The sequence below is a fragment of the Nesoenas mayeri genome (assembly GCF_963082525.1).
Source record: "Nesoenas mayeri genome assembly, chromosome: 17".
NCBI classification, from domain to species: domain Eukaryota; kingdom Metazoa; phylum Chordata; class Aves; order Columbiformes; family Columbidae; genus Nesoenas; species Nesoenas mayeri.
In genome coordinates this window covers 7,947,529-7,964,647 of record NC_137565.1, presented here as the reverse complement: position 1 = coordinate 7,964,647, position 17,119 = coordinate 7,947,529, and the positions used below count along the sequence as shown (strand labels likewise).

At 41.0% G+C, this 17,119-nt stretch overlaps 1 protein-coding gene across 1 annotated transcript in view; it reads right to left on the bottom strand.

The window, feature by feature from the left end:
• PPIL2 (peptidylprolyl isomerase like 2) overlaps window positions 1-17,119 on the bottom strand; it is a 71,236-nt gene that overhangs the window by 6,695 nt on the left and 47,422 nt on the right. Inside the window, exons 15-16 of the mRNA XM_080355502.1 lie at window positions 9,139-9,256; window positions 6,439-6,495 (exon numbers count right to left, since the gene is read on the bottom strand). Of these exons, the coding sequence (XP_080211628.1) occupies window positions 6,439-6,495; window positions 9,139-9,256 (175 nt within the window). The remainder of the gene's footprint in view (window positions 1-6,438; window positions 6,496-9,138; window positions 9,257-17,119) is intronic.

Sequence of the window (17,119 nt, the reverse complement as noted above, 5' to 3'; positions counted from 1 at the left end):
TATTGTCAAATCTCATGGTGTTACATCGCAGCACTAAAATCAGGTTGATGCCCATGCAGTGGCATCTGTTCCAGCAATTGCTCCTCACAGAATGAGGAAAGCAGCACACCAGAACAGTTCTGGGGACTCTTTGCCTGTCCCACACCACATATTCTGGGTGTAAGAAGAAAATGCTCACAGACATCTTGCCAAGAAAAAAGCCCATACGAGTTATATGTAGAAAAGAGCACCAGATAAGTACATTAAAACATTAAGAAAGACCTCTAGAGAGAGAGCCACTACTTAATATTATTCTAATAGCCACTAACTTTGAAGAAAAAGAGATTAAGCCTGTTGTATGAATAAATCTGAGTCTCAGCACGAGGAATTCTGTACATCATTTTCATTAAAGCAAAATGCGAACTCGAGAAGTTCACACTAATATCCCTTTATACCCTTTACATGTGTATGTGTGTTACACAGGTGGTGACAGGTCACACCCCCTGGCCTTTCTCATTCCGTGTCACTGGTGCAAAGCTGGGAGCCCAGCAGGGAAGGGAAAAGGGATGAAACAAGTTTAACCCTTTCCACTGCTTCTGGCTCTATTGCTTTTATAAGGTGCCACACATGCTTTGTCCTAAATTGACCAAGTGAGGTTTAAACAGATGTTCCGATGACATCCTGCAGTGAAAAGGATGATATTTTCAAGACATAATTTACATTGGAACAACCATGGAAAACAAGGGTTTGCTGTGTACTTCCAGTAGATGTTGAACAGAGAAATGATGATCTCAACTGTATATTTAGCTCAGCATCCCTGAGACAGCTTGTTGTATTTTTAGAGGAGCTTGATAAATGTTGCATTACATTTAAGCATGGACGACAAGGTAGGTACATTTAGTTTTTTTCTGTTAGCATAGTAATGAAAACAAAAATCTGCCCTTACTTGTGCAATTCTTTTTTCTTGAAAACAGAGCTGAATTAGCACTGGAAATCTTTGCATTTCCAATTAAGAGATGTTATTTAAAAATCTTACTTCTTGTTAAGGATCCTTTATGCAAACTGGTAACCTTGCTTCAAAACCACTGCCAATGTCTTTGCATGAAGCATAAGTAAAATATCTGGAGCAAGCTCTATCCCTTTGCAATACGCCAATGAAATGCTGCTCCCAAAGAAAACTGCAGCTCCCTTGCAGTCTCACAGACGTTCACACACGGACTTCCTATTCCTCACATTTTTGTTTAGAAGAATTATAGGAATCAAGCTTTATGCAATACGGGGGATGGCAACAATCCAAGATGATAGAATTTCCTGGTCCGAAGATGATATAAAAACAATGTCTGGACTTTTTTTTTTAGTTCTTTAAACTAGAAACAGAAACCATAAAGAAACGTTGTTTTGTAAACACTTTCTGCCCTCAAGGTTATTTTTATAAAAAGGAGTACATATATTTATATACTCACAGAGAGACAACAATATATACATGCACAAACAGGTACACTCAGGACAAAATGTTTTCTATGTATACACCCAATCTGAAATGGAGTGAGCAATTCGAACTTGCAACAAGGATGCAGTCGAAACATCTCGATCTGTCATAAAGGCTTAATCCAGCAGGCGAGACACAGTAACGAAGGGCGCTGAAAAATAAAATAACTTGGAAAAAAGCATTTTGAAACCAGACTCAACAGGCGAACCCGGCACGTAAGGACTCCTCTGCTTTGGCACAGGTTCCTCTTCAGAGATCATACCACTGTTTTGGAAATGACAACAGCCCTTGTGCAGCTCCGACAGCCCAGTTCTCATGTGCTACATGAAACCAAGGCCACGGCTTCCACAAAGAAGCCTGGTTTATTTTCCTACCTTGCTCTTCACTCCTCCCCTGGTGCCTGGGGAACAGACACGGCAGTGCAAAATTAGGTCAGGCTCCCTATACAGATTCAACAGCAGAATCAGCTCTTCTGCTGTCACACAATTTCTCCATTCTTCAGATGTATTAAAGCAGAAGAGCAATAAGAACATGAGTTTCCCAGGTTAGAAGCCACTGGGGTTCACTGATTCAGATCATAACAGGGAATGTTACAAGTGGAAACAGACACTGTGCATTATTTAACCGTACCCGGGTAACTGAATAATTCCTGGTAGCTGTTTTACTCTAGGGTAAAAGAGTTACTTTCATTGCCCCATTCTACAGAATTGCAGTAGAAAGCACTAAACAGGTTAAGGAATCCTTAATACAGAGTGATACTTATCCAAGGAAAGAAAACTCTCTTCCACAAAAGCATCTAGCAAGGGAGGAGGGAAGAAAAGACTGAGCTGAGTGCACATCAGCTACTGACTGGTGCCTCCAATGTGACCAGGTTTGAGGTTTCCCAAACCATCTTGTTCATTATTTCTGGGAAGAGGAGAATTGAAGACTGAGTGGCAGAAACCTTGAGAGACAGTTAACATTTATCTGCTTAAACAGATCTGTGCAGCCACATACATAGGGGACAACTGTCCTCCATACACTCAGCCCCTGTCTCGGCTGCCACATCCTTTTCTCAGCTCTTGACAAGCACAGGTGATGCTCTAGTGAACACACACAACGGCTGCACAGATACTTTCCAGCTTTGCCACTCTGACCACAACACTTTTCTCTCCACTCCCTCTATTGCCCTTCTTTTTATGGCATCACATGCTTGCAACGTGCCCTCACTTTCAAGCCCACTATGCCCTCCTTGTCCTAAATCTAACTTGAAATGTTCATCAGCATGGCTCAATTACCTTCCACTATTATTTTAAACATGCACTTTTTCATGTGTCCCTTTAGCTTTGGAAGAGGCTCCCCAAAAACAACCACAAAGGCATTTCAGTTTTTCCTGGGGTTTTCTTTTTCCTTGGTTCTGAAGCAAGTGCAAACCATTGGTGGAAGACAGGCAGAAAGGGGTCACTATCACAACTTCTCTGTATCTATATGCAGTCTCTTTACTACTCACGCAGCTCTCTGGGACAGAAATTGTTTCTATTTCTTCTTACAAAGGGCAGATGTACCATATCTCTGATTCACAAGATCTATGAGCCATCAGAGCAATAGAAAACATAATCATAACCGAATGGGATGTGCTTGCATCTAAATTTCATAAAGCACAGCAGACAGGAACGTGAGCCTATCGCGGTGCCTTGGCTGTGACATCTCTGTAGCTCGTGCAAGAGCTGCAGCCCCAGTTGCAGCACAGGTAATGGGGAGTCCCCTCGCACACAGCCCACCTGCAAATGCTTCTCATCCACTCTGTGCACAGCAAACGCATGTCGGTTGGTTTACATTATTTGAGCTTCTAAATTAAAACTCTTACGAGGCAGCTAGAAGCCAGCAAAAGCCAACAGTTAGTTTTCATGTTAATTACAGCATTCTTTATGTCAGGAGAAATGGTAATTACTAGAAATGGTAATTACTAATTTAATCTAGGCAGCTCTGCTGGAGCAGGAAATCCGTGCAGCCTGCAACACACCTCCAAGGGAAGGCATTCTTCTCTCACTCTCTGCCTTTGCTTTTGCTCCCCATCCATGTCAAATTATCTCCTTTATTTTCAGTAGCATCCATCCTCGTTATTGCCACGGCGGGCAGGACAATCATGCCAAGATACCCTCCCTGTCCTCCAGCCACAGCCGTCTCCTGAGACTTGAACATTCCAGCGCACCAAGCCAGACACGTGCCACCGCTCCACAGCCCCACTGCCTGCAGCTGCTGTGTTTTCCAAACACACTTAACAGCCAAACATCCAACTCTTAATAGCTGCTACTGTGCAAAAATTGTGTTTCAAACCCATGGGGACATGAATAAGATTCAGCTCTCCAGAGGGGAACTTTCCAATGTGGCACCCTACACGGGACCCAAAAAACGGGTGGGAAACAGTTGCTCTTTTGCTGGTTTTCTGTTCTGATCAAAAGTATGGAAAGTCTGCTGAAAAGTTCTATACAAATCACAAATAAGTCATATTCTGCTCTCAAAGATACATATATGACACTCACTAACATGAACCAGAGCCGCATAGAAATAGCTGAGGGTGCAGTGGAGATCAGAGTATTTAAGGTTTTTATATTAACCGAAATAAGTAAAGTCACAACAGCCCAGTAAGCATCCAGTTAAGACAATCCAATTTAACATTCATGGAAACAAAGAATTCTGATTTCATGGGTTTGTTCTATTCTTAAACCTAGATATTATTCCTAGATATGCTTCCTAGATATTATTGTACTATACAGCCTAAGATCAGATATAGTGACCAAATCCTGGAAACACCCGGGATCTAAAATAGCAAACTGAATCTGCAGCTTCATTAAAGGCACAATCTCTGGAATCTTTTGGCTTTATGGCTTTATAAACATATGCAGGTTAAAACAGCTGAAGGATGAGAGAGTACAGATCTTAGGAGCCACACACATCAGCCTTTTATATTCAATTTGTAGGTAAATTGAATTATTCAAATATTCCATTTGTATATTAATATAGGACAACTGGAATGTATCTATCCCAGCATCTTCATTTACATGCAAAAGAGTCCAGAGTAAAATTCGCTTGCTCTGTGTTCAGGTGAAAATGTCACTTGTTTTTAATGCAGGGAACAAATATGATTCTAAACCAACATTTTAAATGAAGTTTCTCCTTTGTATTTCAGCTAAGAATATTAGCAGTGCTCAGAAAGCGGCAACACTTCTTTATCTGGCAACCAAGTTCAGATTTCTGCAGTAGCGAGAATAATTCAAAAAATCAAGATAGTCTTTGCTAAAACCACATAAATCTCTGCTATATACACTTAATCAGATTTACCTGGACTGAAGTAATTTCTCTCTAAAGGGCAACAAACAGCGTGAAACATCATTTGAGCTATTTTACTCGTAAGGTACTTGTGATGTTACGTGTGGTGTAAAGGCTTCTGGGAGCACATTCCCTGCACCACTGTCAGCTCGGCCACTCTCTAAATTCTGTCCTGGTGCATTATGTTAAAAGTGGAGCACATTGGGGAAGCAGAGCAGAGACACCAGAGGACTATAGAGGGTGCCCACTGAAGCCAGGTTGCATCCAGAACTGAAGAACAGTCACATTTTCAGCTGGGCTGTCCTAACACAAATCCTATTTGATGAGATGGGAAGCTCAGGTTAACCCCATTACTGTATGGGATTTAACGGGATTTTTGCAAGGAGGACTCTAATTGTAGCTTAAGTGAAATAGTCTGAAGATATGGGTAATGCAACTCCTCCAAGAATATACTTGCTCTCAGTTTTCAGTATTAGAATTTGCTTTAGTTATTTGCTTTCACCAAATGACAAGGTAACTTTAAATTTTTCTAAGACAGACCAGAGAAAAGAAAAATAAATATATTGCAAAGGGTGCAATTACTGCAGAATCAGTATTGGAACTCACAGCACTAAAATAATTGTTTAAAATGAAACCAGCTTCTGCCTCAAGAACTCACAGGCAGACAATAGGGATTAACTATACCACTTTCACTGTACAGCACTATTGTATGACGTCCAATCAAAGTAAACAACACATGCATTTATTTCAATTGCTGCCTTTCAAATGGATAAGCCATGAAAAGAATCAAAAACAAACCATCATTTTAACAACACTGTAAAACCCTTCGGAACTACCAATGAAGCAGGCTAGTAAAATACCCATTGCTGCCATTTGCACCAAGGCATTTTTTAGAACAGCTATGCATGACTTGTTAAATACCATGTACCTGCAGCAGAGGAGGCAAAGACCAAATCATAATATAAAAATTTTGTAATATCTTCTGTAACAAATACCTTGATATTTATTGTGTGAGGGCTTGACTGTAAAAGACTTGTGCAAGAGACTTCTTTATAAAGAATGAAGTTCCTTACTGTCTTGGCATTGGTATTATGTTTATATATATATATACATAAACATGTATGTATGTACACACATCCAAACAAACATACTGATTTTATACCAATGATCATCGTCAGGAATAAAAGAGAAAAAGAACAGAATAAAAAAAATAAAATAGGTGAAAGGACCTAACCTATGCAGAAGTTCTATGTACTATGCCATGATGAAGAACAGCTTTGTCACAACTAATTTCCTGGTTGACAGCTCATAAGAGGATGAAAGCAGTGTTGAAGGGGTAATCTCTTGTGTCCCAGCAATTAGCATGCACAAATATTAACGTGGTTGGTTACAGGACGGTGATTACTTTGTTCATGACTCCCTGGAGAGCCACCCACAGAAGGGAAGTAAAGCAATTTACAGTGATGGAAGGAGAAAAAGGCAGAGTCTCGTGACTGGCACTGATGCCATGCTGGCCACCTACTCATGACCAGGAAAAGTGGATTGTGAGCCAGGATTTTGCATCAGTTCAATTGCAAGAGTCACTCGACTCTTCTCTCTAGGCTTGAGAGGCACAGGAAAGCACAACTGCTATAGGGCTGCTCACAACGTCCTTCTCTTACCTTCCAAAAACTGTATGCTTCTTGTCCAGATAAGCACAAGAGCGGAATGTGATGAAGCTGGAAGGAATAAAGATGTAACAGTTAGCATATCATCTCATTGACACTCAACAACATCCAGTAATGCTTAGAAACAGAAAGTGTATGTAACAGCCCCCCAATATAAGACAAGCGCCCCTCCTTCTCTGGGAGTCCTGCTGGCCAAACATCCTTTAACTCCCATTTCGTGGGTTTCGTCTTGGATTCCTGGAGCTTTGACTTCTCATTTTTACACCTTACTGACATCTCTAAACGTTACTCCAAGCATGGTGACTTGCACAAAGTCCAAAAACAATCTGAACATCCATCTCCTTCGCCAGGCTGGCCCTGGGAAGCTCACACAGACAGGGAGACGTGCGTCCCACCGGACAAGAACATTTCTCATGCATGACTGCGAGCTTGCATCCAGTAAATACAGTTCATATAAGACAAAAGCCTTGTCAGTGTACACTTCTACCTTTTAGGATATTTATTTTTGCATTTCTCTTCCATTATATTGGCCTGTCAGTGATTCATTTCTCTTCTGGACAGAGCAAATTTGTGCTTTGGATACGAACATGGCAGAAAAATACTTAAAAGTGTCAAATGTAACGAAATATTGTGAAACATGGATTTCAATTTTTAATTAATTGGACTTTCAGTTTTGAGGGTTGTAATTTTAAACTTAAACACAGGAACTAAAACACCAAAATCCAAAGCAACCCTTACTACCAAAACTTTTCTCTGAAGTTTAATGTTTCTTTGGGAGACTTGGACGACAAGCATATGATACAGAGGTTTCCACACTGTGGTCTGCAGACCACGATGGCCCATCTTGGCTGGACATGCCGTGCTGGCTCTCCTCCCTGTCTCCATCTGTTACACTACATTAGAGACAGCTAAAAATATATAAGCATTCCAAAAGCACTTTTCCATATAAGCAACTGCCTCAGGAAGTTATATGATTGTAAATAGGAGGAGCTGCGATCCGCCAGATGATCTATTAAGACATAGCTTACCCTAGAAAAGATTTGAGATGCTGTGCAGAACGTAAACTCTTACACAGGGCAAATATTATAACTTAGCCCTGCGCTTGGGTTCTAGGCATCACTTTATTCACAGATATCTGGTGCTTAAGATTATCAAGTGGTCAGTTACATAGCATTGTAATAAATAAACAAAAAAATTGAACAGCAGCAAATACACAGAGAAAGCTTCATCCACCAGCCACAATAAAAGTAAGGACAAGGGAATTAACGTAGCTCAGGATGATCCCAGAGAAGTCCTGAGCATTACTTGAGCATCACCTTACAGAGAGGACCCAGCTGACTGCTCTGTGGTGCCTGTCACCTATGGGGAGAAATATTCACCCATTTCCTAAGGTCACAAGAGTTGCCAGAAGTGTCTAAACACGGCCTTGGAAGCTTTATAAATACGGGCAGCTGGAGTCTCTCAAGGATTTCACATATAAAGGAACTTTATATTTCATTTGCAGATTTTAGGGAAACACACGATCACATTTACAGCAGCAGATGATGCGACTCAATATGGCACATCACTCATGAACCATCGCCGTAACTTCTGTTTCTAGAATCCCCTCCCTTTTAAAAAAAAAAAGAATAAAAAGAAAAAACAACCTCTGCTCTCCCCTAATGTAGCAACTGAGTGCTGACACTAACATTCAAATCCAAAATAAGCTCTACGGCAACCTGATCCTGCCCAACATGTGCCTAGCTTAAGTACGTGAGTGAGCCTATTGAAGGCCCTGAGACAAGCACTTGTGTTTAACTAAAGCTAACCACACTACTGCATGGTTTACAAGCCATAGTAAATACTGAGCATCATGAAGACCAACATCAAGAACGCCCTTGCCAGCCCCAGCACTGTACACACACTCATACCTGAGGCTCCCAATAAAGGTACAACTTTTTTCCATTGCAGTACTTAGAGAACAACCAATAAATAGCTGGCTCAAAGTGACACAGAACATTATCAAAAGACTGCAGGCAAACACACATATTAATGTTACACATAAAAAAGGTCATTACAACTTCAATATCTTTAAATTTCATTTGTCGTTCTTCCTGTTTCTCCATTTTTCCCTCATTTTAGGCTTCGTTCTGCTTTTGTACATTGAAAACCAAGTCATTCTCAATGCCAGATTCTGCAGTCTGCCACGTCTGGGCTCTACACATTTCAACAGTGCAGAATTGTTCTCATTTATTTAAAATCAGGCAAGTAAAGAGAAGCAACATTTCCACAGAGCATATGTTACACTTCATTAAACCCTTTCAAAAAGTTCAATATAGGCTAAATGTAAACAGAATGGAGAGGTGTAATGATCTTACAGCGATAACACTGCAGGGACACTGACAAAAATGAACAAAAACTTCAAATCATAAAAACAGAAAAGGCAAATTAATGATGATACTATAAACCTACCTATATGTAGGTAGGTTTACCTACACTACTATAAACACACCATCCTGCTGTGCATTTACTTCGCTCTTCGATTGGGTAACAGCAGCTGTATCTCTCCTGATTTCAATGTGCAGCACTCGACAGAATATTTCACTTCACTGAACTTTAAAGAGAAGCTCATAAAATGTAATTTGTTTTCTTAACAGAGTAAGACACAATGTCTAGAGGGGAACAATAAAACACAAAAAGCAAGTGACTACTTACAACTGCGATTTGTTTGTGTTGGGTCCCGAATTGGCCATACTGAGAACACCACGTCCCGTGTGGGACAAATTTGGCTTAAATTCATCTTTGAAAGGTTTTCCCCAGTAAGATTCTCCTCCTTAAAAGAGAAAAGATCACAGAATAAACGTTTTCACTAGTTTCCCACTACATTTTGTAACAGGCACTGACATTAAATTCAAAGTTTCTGGCAGTTCTGATCACTATATGTACAATATATTTTTACCCCATCCTTGTCTCCAGGCTGGTTTTTGAGCACGGCCTTGAAATCAGCTGTTTGCAACTGGCAACACAATTCTGTGCCCCACACTATCAGCTGCAACAGACCAGGCAGTTTATCAACAGCATTAGATATTGGGTGCCGAAATATTGTCAAGGATTTGATTTTTTACTGCTGGTCCATCATATTTTTTGAGTCATTAAAACTTTAAAAGCAGCCTCCTAACAAAACACAGAACAAAGAATTACTACTTTAATTGCACTCTGGATATAGCATTGCTTCCAGAAATAAAATATCAGGGAGATGAAATACATTAATAGAACCAACTAAGAATAGGAGCTATAAGCTCAACTGCTTAATTCCTGGCTAAACAATGAAGAACGATGACATACATTCCTCCAAAATAAAAGGCAAAAATAAGATATTTGGACCAGATAGCTGGAAGATGTAAACACAAATGCAATGAAATCAAAAGGATGATAAAACTTCGCACAAGCTGCACACCCAGCCCTCCTAAACTGATTTATTTTCTGTGACTGTGGATAGAAAGGGGGTCTGGGAGACCCCTCCCTGTGGCTGTCATTTTTACATGACTTACGGCAGATCTGACATTTTCATTTGCACTTTCCTCCAGGATCATTCTTAATAAGAAAAATGAAGGCTGAGATGAGTCATAGTTCTACAGTCAAATCCATAATCTTGTTTGACAAACCATGAAAAAATATTTCACCTTAGGATAGTATTAAAAATAAAGCAAATAAAAGTATCCAAACAGGCAGCGAGACTGGTCCATCTGCAGCACCGGCTCAGGAACCCTCTAGAGGAACCGTATCACTTGCGAAGCAGGAGGTCAGTAAACGGCTATTCGCACATGTAACACAACAAAACAATTTGATGACACAGCTGCACAGGCAAGTAGCAAATAAAACTGAGGGATAAAACAGACTCCTACTGAAAAGCTTATCCAGAAAATCACAAGAGCGCATCAAATGAGAGAAGGGTTTCAGACGATACCATGAAAACGAAGCGTCACAGGTGGACGGCTGCAAGTGCACGTGGAACTAAGTAAGAAAGACATTTTGGAAGAAACTGACCCACTTAAAAACTAAATTAATCATGTTCAAAAGACATATTAATAGAGTTGAGTGTTGCCTGCTCTGCAATTTGACAAGAGGCAGCAAAAGGGGACAAAGCCTATAGGGATTTTCTGTAATCAGGAGTAGAGGAGGAGTGATTACTTCAGCAATCTTTGGCTATTGAATATTTTAAGATCAGCTAAATTACATCAGCTTGATCTCCCATGCCAGCTTCTTCCAGTAGCGGGTGAAAGGGATACGGTACAGCTGCAGCCATCTCTACTGTCTTGAAGTTGGATCCCAAACCCAGCTATTCCAGCCAAATAAAAAATGTTCACCCTATTAGAAAAAGTCTTACCACAAGCCAGTGATTTTCTTTGCTAATGAATCTCCCTGTGTGTTGCTATTTGCTAAGAGAGGTGACTTGTGCAGTGCCTTGGTTACCTGCCTTGTTCAGAAAAACAAAGTTCTTGTAGGTTAGTAAATAAACAAGTTATGCTCAGAATACAGCAAGGCTCCAGGCCAACAGGTGCTGCCCAAAACTAGAAACACACCTGCAAAGCCTGCAGAGCCACAGCCCCGCAACAGCACCGTGCTCTGTGCACCACTGCTCCTTCCCACTTTGCCTTTCACAATGTTCACCTTTGCGCTTGGATCCACCACTGCGGAGCCGTCGCTTCATGCCCTGCACTGCTGGGCCACGGGCAGAGCTCTCTGCACCCCCGTATCAAACTTCACTTTGACTTCCCTTAGAAAAATACTTCATTTTGCTTCAAAGGACCTCCTGAAGGAACTCCTCCTTATTTGTAAAGCAGATGCACTTGCTACGAGTCCTATCCCAGAGGAGTGTCTGTCACCCAGACATGTTCAGATACTACACAAACATGAACACATCCCATTGAGATGGTTCATAGCAGCAAGTGGCCAAACCCTTGGGTCTGTTACACCCTTCATACGCTTTCAGCTGATGCTGGAATTTCAGTGCTGTCAAGATGCAGAAAGAAGGTGGAATCCACCCTGAAGCCTTCACTGGTCGGAAAAATAATTCAAAAGGAAAGAGAAAAATTGTGAATGACAGAGAGACTCTCTCTTTCTGGCACAACAAGCAACCAGACCCGAGAGCTTGCAGACAGGAGCAATAAGCCATGATCTTTAGGTTTTGGAATATTTATTTTTGTATGATTTCATTTCAGATCATACACTGCAGGTCAGAATTAATCTCATATGTACGAAGGGTAACTTTGGTTCATTCCAGTTCTCCGGAAATAAGTGCTAATATTTTAGTAGACAGTTACAGCATGAGACCCAGTCCCTGCCTCCCTCTCTGTCTGCCATACAGCTGTTTCCAAGGCTAATTCTGTCTGCCCGGGAGCTGCCGGCAGGAACAGAGAATGGCCTGTGCAGCATTCGCCTAAAAGGCCAGACGTCCTATAAAGGACATAGCTGAAGTGTCTGCGGAGCCCTGGCAGCACGGACTGGCAAGGGCCGGTGGAGACACTGCAAAGGCAGCGAGACAGCAGTACAGGAATAGTTTGGGGCTTTTTTCTTTTAAAGAAAACCCCCCAGATCTTTAATTTAAGAATATTAAAAAAAAAAAAAGAAAAAAAAAAGGGGTGGGGGGGAGACAAATGCAAATGTATTCTCCTTATATTAAAAATAGCCTGAATGTGCTGTTTGTCCAATTCCTGCTAACCTCTGGAATCATTCCAAGCTTCAAGTATCTGCTTGAAGCAGGACCAGACAGAGCAAGCTGGAAGATGATGAGTTAAATGTATATATTTTTTTAATACTGGAACCCAGAATCACTTTCTCTCTGAAGATTAAGTACAGATCCCTCGTTAGATCCTCATAGATCCCTCGTTACTGCCACAGCAGCACAGAGTCAGCCGGAGAGCCTGGAATGAGGGTTTTAGATCCTTACATTATACTCTCTATGGTAGAGCTCAATGTAAACTTGGGAAAACAAGTCCCAGGCTCCAAACCCACTACTAATAATTATGAAGCATTCAGAAGTATCTAGCAGATTTTACTGTGTTAATTCCCCACATGGCTGGGAGGCACGGCTGTGCCATCTCCTCATGTTCTGAAAGCAGAATGGATGCAGACAGAGGAGGTGGGACCATCTAACTCCAGCCCTCCCATGCTACACTACCAATATATGCCATAAAGAGAGTTGGCTCCTCCTTATATTCCCCAAATCTTCCTCCAAGAGCAAACAGATCACTGCTGACTATATATGGAGTCACAGTGATGCAAAAACATCACCCCAAAGCTGACACACCAGCCTTCAAGCTAAACCCACGGAAAACAAGCATTGAGTCTGGGTGTTAGAGTCACAGTGGGCAGCGCTGCCTGTCGCTTCACCTTCCTCTCAGTTTACTCCCTGATAAGATTATCTTTGGCCACAGCCGAGCCCTGTGCCTGCTGGACATGCAAATGTTTCTGAGATCCTATTACAAAAAGGGCTGGAAAAAAATTCTGGGGGCTTCTGTGCTAAAAAACCAGAGGGGTTCATGCGGCAGCAGACATGGGCCCACATGGGTGCTGGGAGCGCCAAAGGGAGCAGCACTGACAACCCCGCACAAGTGTGTCTCCTGTTTGCACAAGGCTGGAAATGAACTTGGGATCAGCCACGGAAATACACCAGGCCACCTTCTAACAGCAGCATCTACCCTGTGCCTTCAGGAGCTGGAAGGAAGTTCTGCACAATTCTGTAAAATAAAAATCGCACGTCCACCCGGATACCCAAGATTCAAAGCTGAAGGCAGCTGGGAGCCACTTGCCCACATTTTTAATAGAAGACAAAAATTCTCCTAAATTAAAGAGGTATTTACCTAATTCTCACACAGAGATGAAACCAAACAGACCACACACCTCATAGAAAAAATTAGGCTGTATTCATCATTTCCATGGCTCTTCAGAGTGGCAAGATATATTTAGCTTGTAACAGAAGCATGGTTAGTTATTCAGTCTCCTATCTGCAACTTGTGCTGATGGGGAGAAGGTGAATAGATCTAAACTGACATCTGAAGCAATCACACATTAGCGACTACACAGAAAAAAGCCACGTTCTCAGATTGTCTTTTGAACTAAACCAGCTTACTCTTTCATAGTCTTTGCTCCTTCTAAAGACATTTTTTCAGAAAGTTGTTGGGGTATTTTTGTAAAATTACAGAAGTTGTACAACTTTCTTGCAAAGAGCTGAGAGATGCACCTAAAGCTTCAGAAATGTAGCATTCCAAAGCCAGGTGTGGGCTGGGAATCATCATTCATGACAATTGTGATTTTAAATAAATCCTTCCTTTTTCTGGCATAAAAATTGCTAAGCAGCGTAAGGAAGTGGGAGGGCTCTGATTCACAAAAATGATGGCTTACTTTCTGTAATTTTCTTCTTGTCATTTGGAACAACGAGGTACATAATAACATCTGACACTTCTGTAGAGCTTTCCAAGTGAGATTCTTGAATCATTTTGCAAATACGAAAGCCTTAACTCAGCCAGTAAGTGTTTCTTCCCTCTCAGATACGAGGACATGGTACTTTTAACCCCACATACCAGAAGCTGGTTTTTCAGAGGGGCTGCAATCTACAAGGAATTTATTCCTAGATATGAAGGTCTTGCTCTTTTCCTTTTCTTGAGCTTTAATCATGCAAGAAAAGGGGCTCTAAAACTACTTACATTTTAGGAACTTGCTTTGTCAGGAAATCCCATTGCAGAACTGACCAAGTTTGCCCACAGTCCTTTACTATTTACACTTCAGAGGAGCTCTGCCAACCAAAATGCAATTCCCATCTGCCAGTGGTATTTTATCTTGGACTTTTACAGCTATTCGATGCCTCCTTTGTGCCCTTCTGGATTCATAAATGGACAGAGGCATATACATGCAAGCTGATCCGTGAGACTTTCCAACAGGTTGCAAGTAAGAGTAGCTGTAAAAATGCCTGTGCCACTTTGAAAAGATAATTCTTTGCATACAGTTTTCCCTTTTTCATACAAAAGACTTACAATGCTAAACCTATTTTTCCTACATGCAAATTTTCCTCTATTATTTGGAACACTGAAAATACAGAGCAGCTGCTGCACTTGCACTAGCATGAGTTAGACAGAATTACTCACAACGTTCAACCACTTAGTTGTTATAAACAGCAGGAAAAGATACATCAGAAATCTAAAATTCATTTTCAAATAATTAATCATTACAAAGAGTGACCATGACTCAGCTTATTGCTCTGAATACTGCCTCTATGGGTGGTTATTTTGCTAGAAAAGAAATGAGCTGCTGCAGCACAATAAAATTTCTCCCTGTAGCCTCATGAAACATTAAGGTGAAGGCTGTAGAAAATTAGTTTGGTCCTCTAAATCAGTGTCAGCCTTACAGGACTGTATATCTAAGTGTTTTGGCAATGCAGGTCTGCCAGCTAAGTTAAGGTAAAACTCTATTCCCCACTCTTTTCCCAGTGTGGTATCTCAACTTCTAGACACCATGATGCTGATTTCCACCCTCCTCCATCCCAGGTTAAGTGCTGAGTACCAGCAATCATTTGTCCTTCATGTGTCTGCTGGGTCACAGTTACTGTTACGATGGCCTAACAAGGACACGTTGGGGTGCTGAACAACAAATGAGAAAGAACTGAAGATCAGTGCTGCTTACAGACAGGACTGTTCAGCTGGAGTAGCCGTGGCAGCGGACAGTCACTGACAACCAGCCCGGCATTTCACATCTGTGAAATGTTTCCAAAACACACACACGCTTATCTATAATAGGTGAGCCAAGAGCACATTCGCAGTCTGTGTACATATGACACGTAACCTTATGCCACGATGTACTGAACGTGCCCAAATCCACTCAGAAGCTGAACAGTCCTGAGCTTAGTTAGCAATGGAGTGGGTGATCATCGAAGTATTTGGGTGTTGCAACCATAAACCTGACACCTGTTGCTGACCATGGGATGAATGTCAGATGACAGACACCAAATGGTGGGAAGATATCTTTGAACAAGTCTGTTCTAGTTCCTGAGCTGATGAAAAGGAATAATTAAATAAATATAACAAAACAAAAACATACACAGGCTTAATGCACCTTCCACATGTCAGTTTGGACAAGTTTTTTTTTTAAAAACAAACACAAGAATCCAAAACCTCTTAGCCAGAAAATGTCAGTTAAAGCAGAAGGTTCTGTGTGGAAGAGTGAACAAAGGATGTTCTTTTTTTCCTGAAGTCTTCCTACAAAAAGCTCTAACAGAAACAATTCTGGCGGTTCAAAATACTGACATTTAAAGGGTAACCTCCAATTGAAATATCTGGGAAGAAAGCCCTGTTCTACTCTCATATGCTTCTCTGATATCAGAGAAGTCAAGTTATTTAGTCCCCCAGTAAACCCCTAAAGATCATTAAATCTTATGGACATTTTAGCTTTCAAAGATGTATCTGTATTTTTTTTTCCTAAGCAGCAGTAAGTCAAAGAAATACTGAAATTCCTTCCAGCTCCCACAAGAAACAAGAAAGGGAATTTATACTGCAAATAACATACAAGACCTAGGCAAAAAAACCACAAAGGTATGAAATACTGAATCCCAGTGCTTTATTCCAAAGCTTCCCTAACATGAATGCTTGTGATCACATTAATAACATGCAAACAAATGGATCAAAACCTTTACACTACAGGAGTGCATCACCATGTTTGCTGGGTTTTTACCCTGCTGCTGAGCTGGGCCTTCTCTGGCTGCTAGACAGATCTAGTAGCCCACCAGGTTGTCCATTTACAACATTGTCTTGTGATACGATCATATTCAATAAGTGATTAAGCAGGATTACCTGAAGTTCAGCCATCTTCAAAAATCTGCAACGCTCATATCTATTCGAGCATACACTGCCCATTTTATTAGAATTTTAATAGTCTTGACAATTGTTTGCAAGACATCTCTCCTGCAATATGTTCATATTTCATTAAGAATGACAAGGAGGAAAAGAAGATGGAAAAATTAGAGGTCGTTAGACTCCTTTTTTAAAATAAAAGAAGGTACATAGGAGTTTTCTTCTCCTACGCGCTTATTTGCATTTTGCTTCCTACTTGCTTTGCCAGTAGAGCTGAGTCTTGACCTCCAGTGCAGCTGCACCGCCGGTCCTCTGCCTACTGATAATTGTGCTGTCTTGCAATACTTCTCCCATTTGCACAAATAGAGACAAGAATGACACCAGCAAGTTAATTTTCATTCCACAGCAGGATCTGAACTCCACTCTACAAGGGTGAAAGGTGTCTGAGCCAATTCATTACATCTCTCCCATTTCCTGACACCTCTTTAATTTATCATTTTAAAAGATGTTACTAATTATGTCTTTTGGGATTTGAACCAAAGCGTTCCTTATAACAAAATCAAATCATATTACTTTTGACAGTACAAGCATATACAGTGACAAATCCTGTTAATGGGCTTTTGCCATCAAAACATAGAACCTTTAGCTAGCCTCGCATCTTAATGTATACAACTGTGGATTATCACATGCAGTAGAAAAGCTGTTGTGGAACTCACACTAACGTTTACAAAGTAAATAGAGCTGAAGCACTTAACAATGACAGAGACATCTTTTTTGGATGATCTGTGAGCACAGAGAAGAATATAGTGCTTGCATATACAAGTGACACATGTACGAACGAGACTAAAAATGCA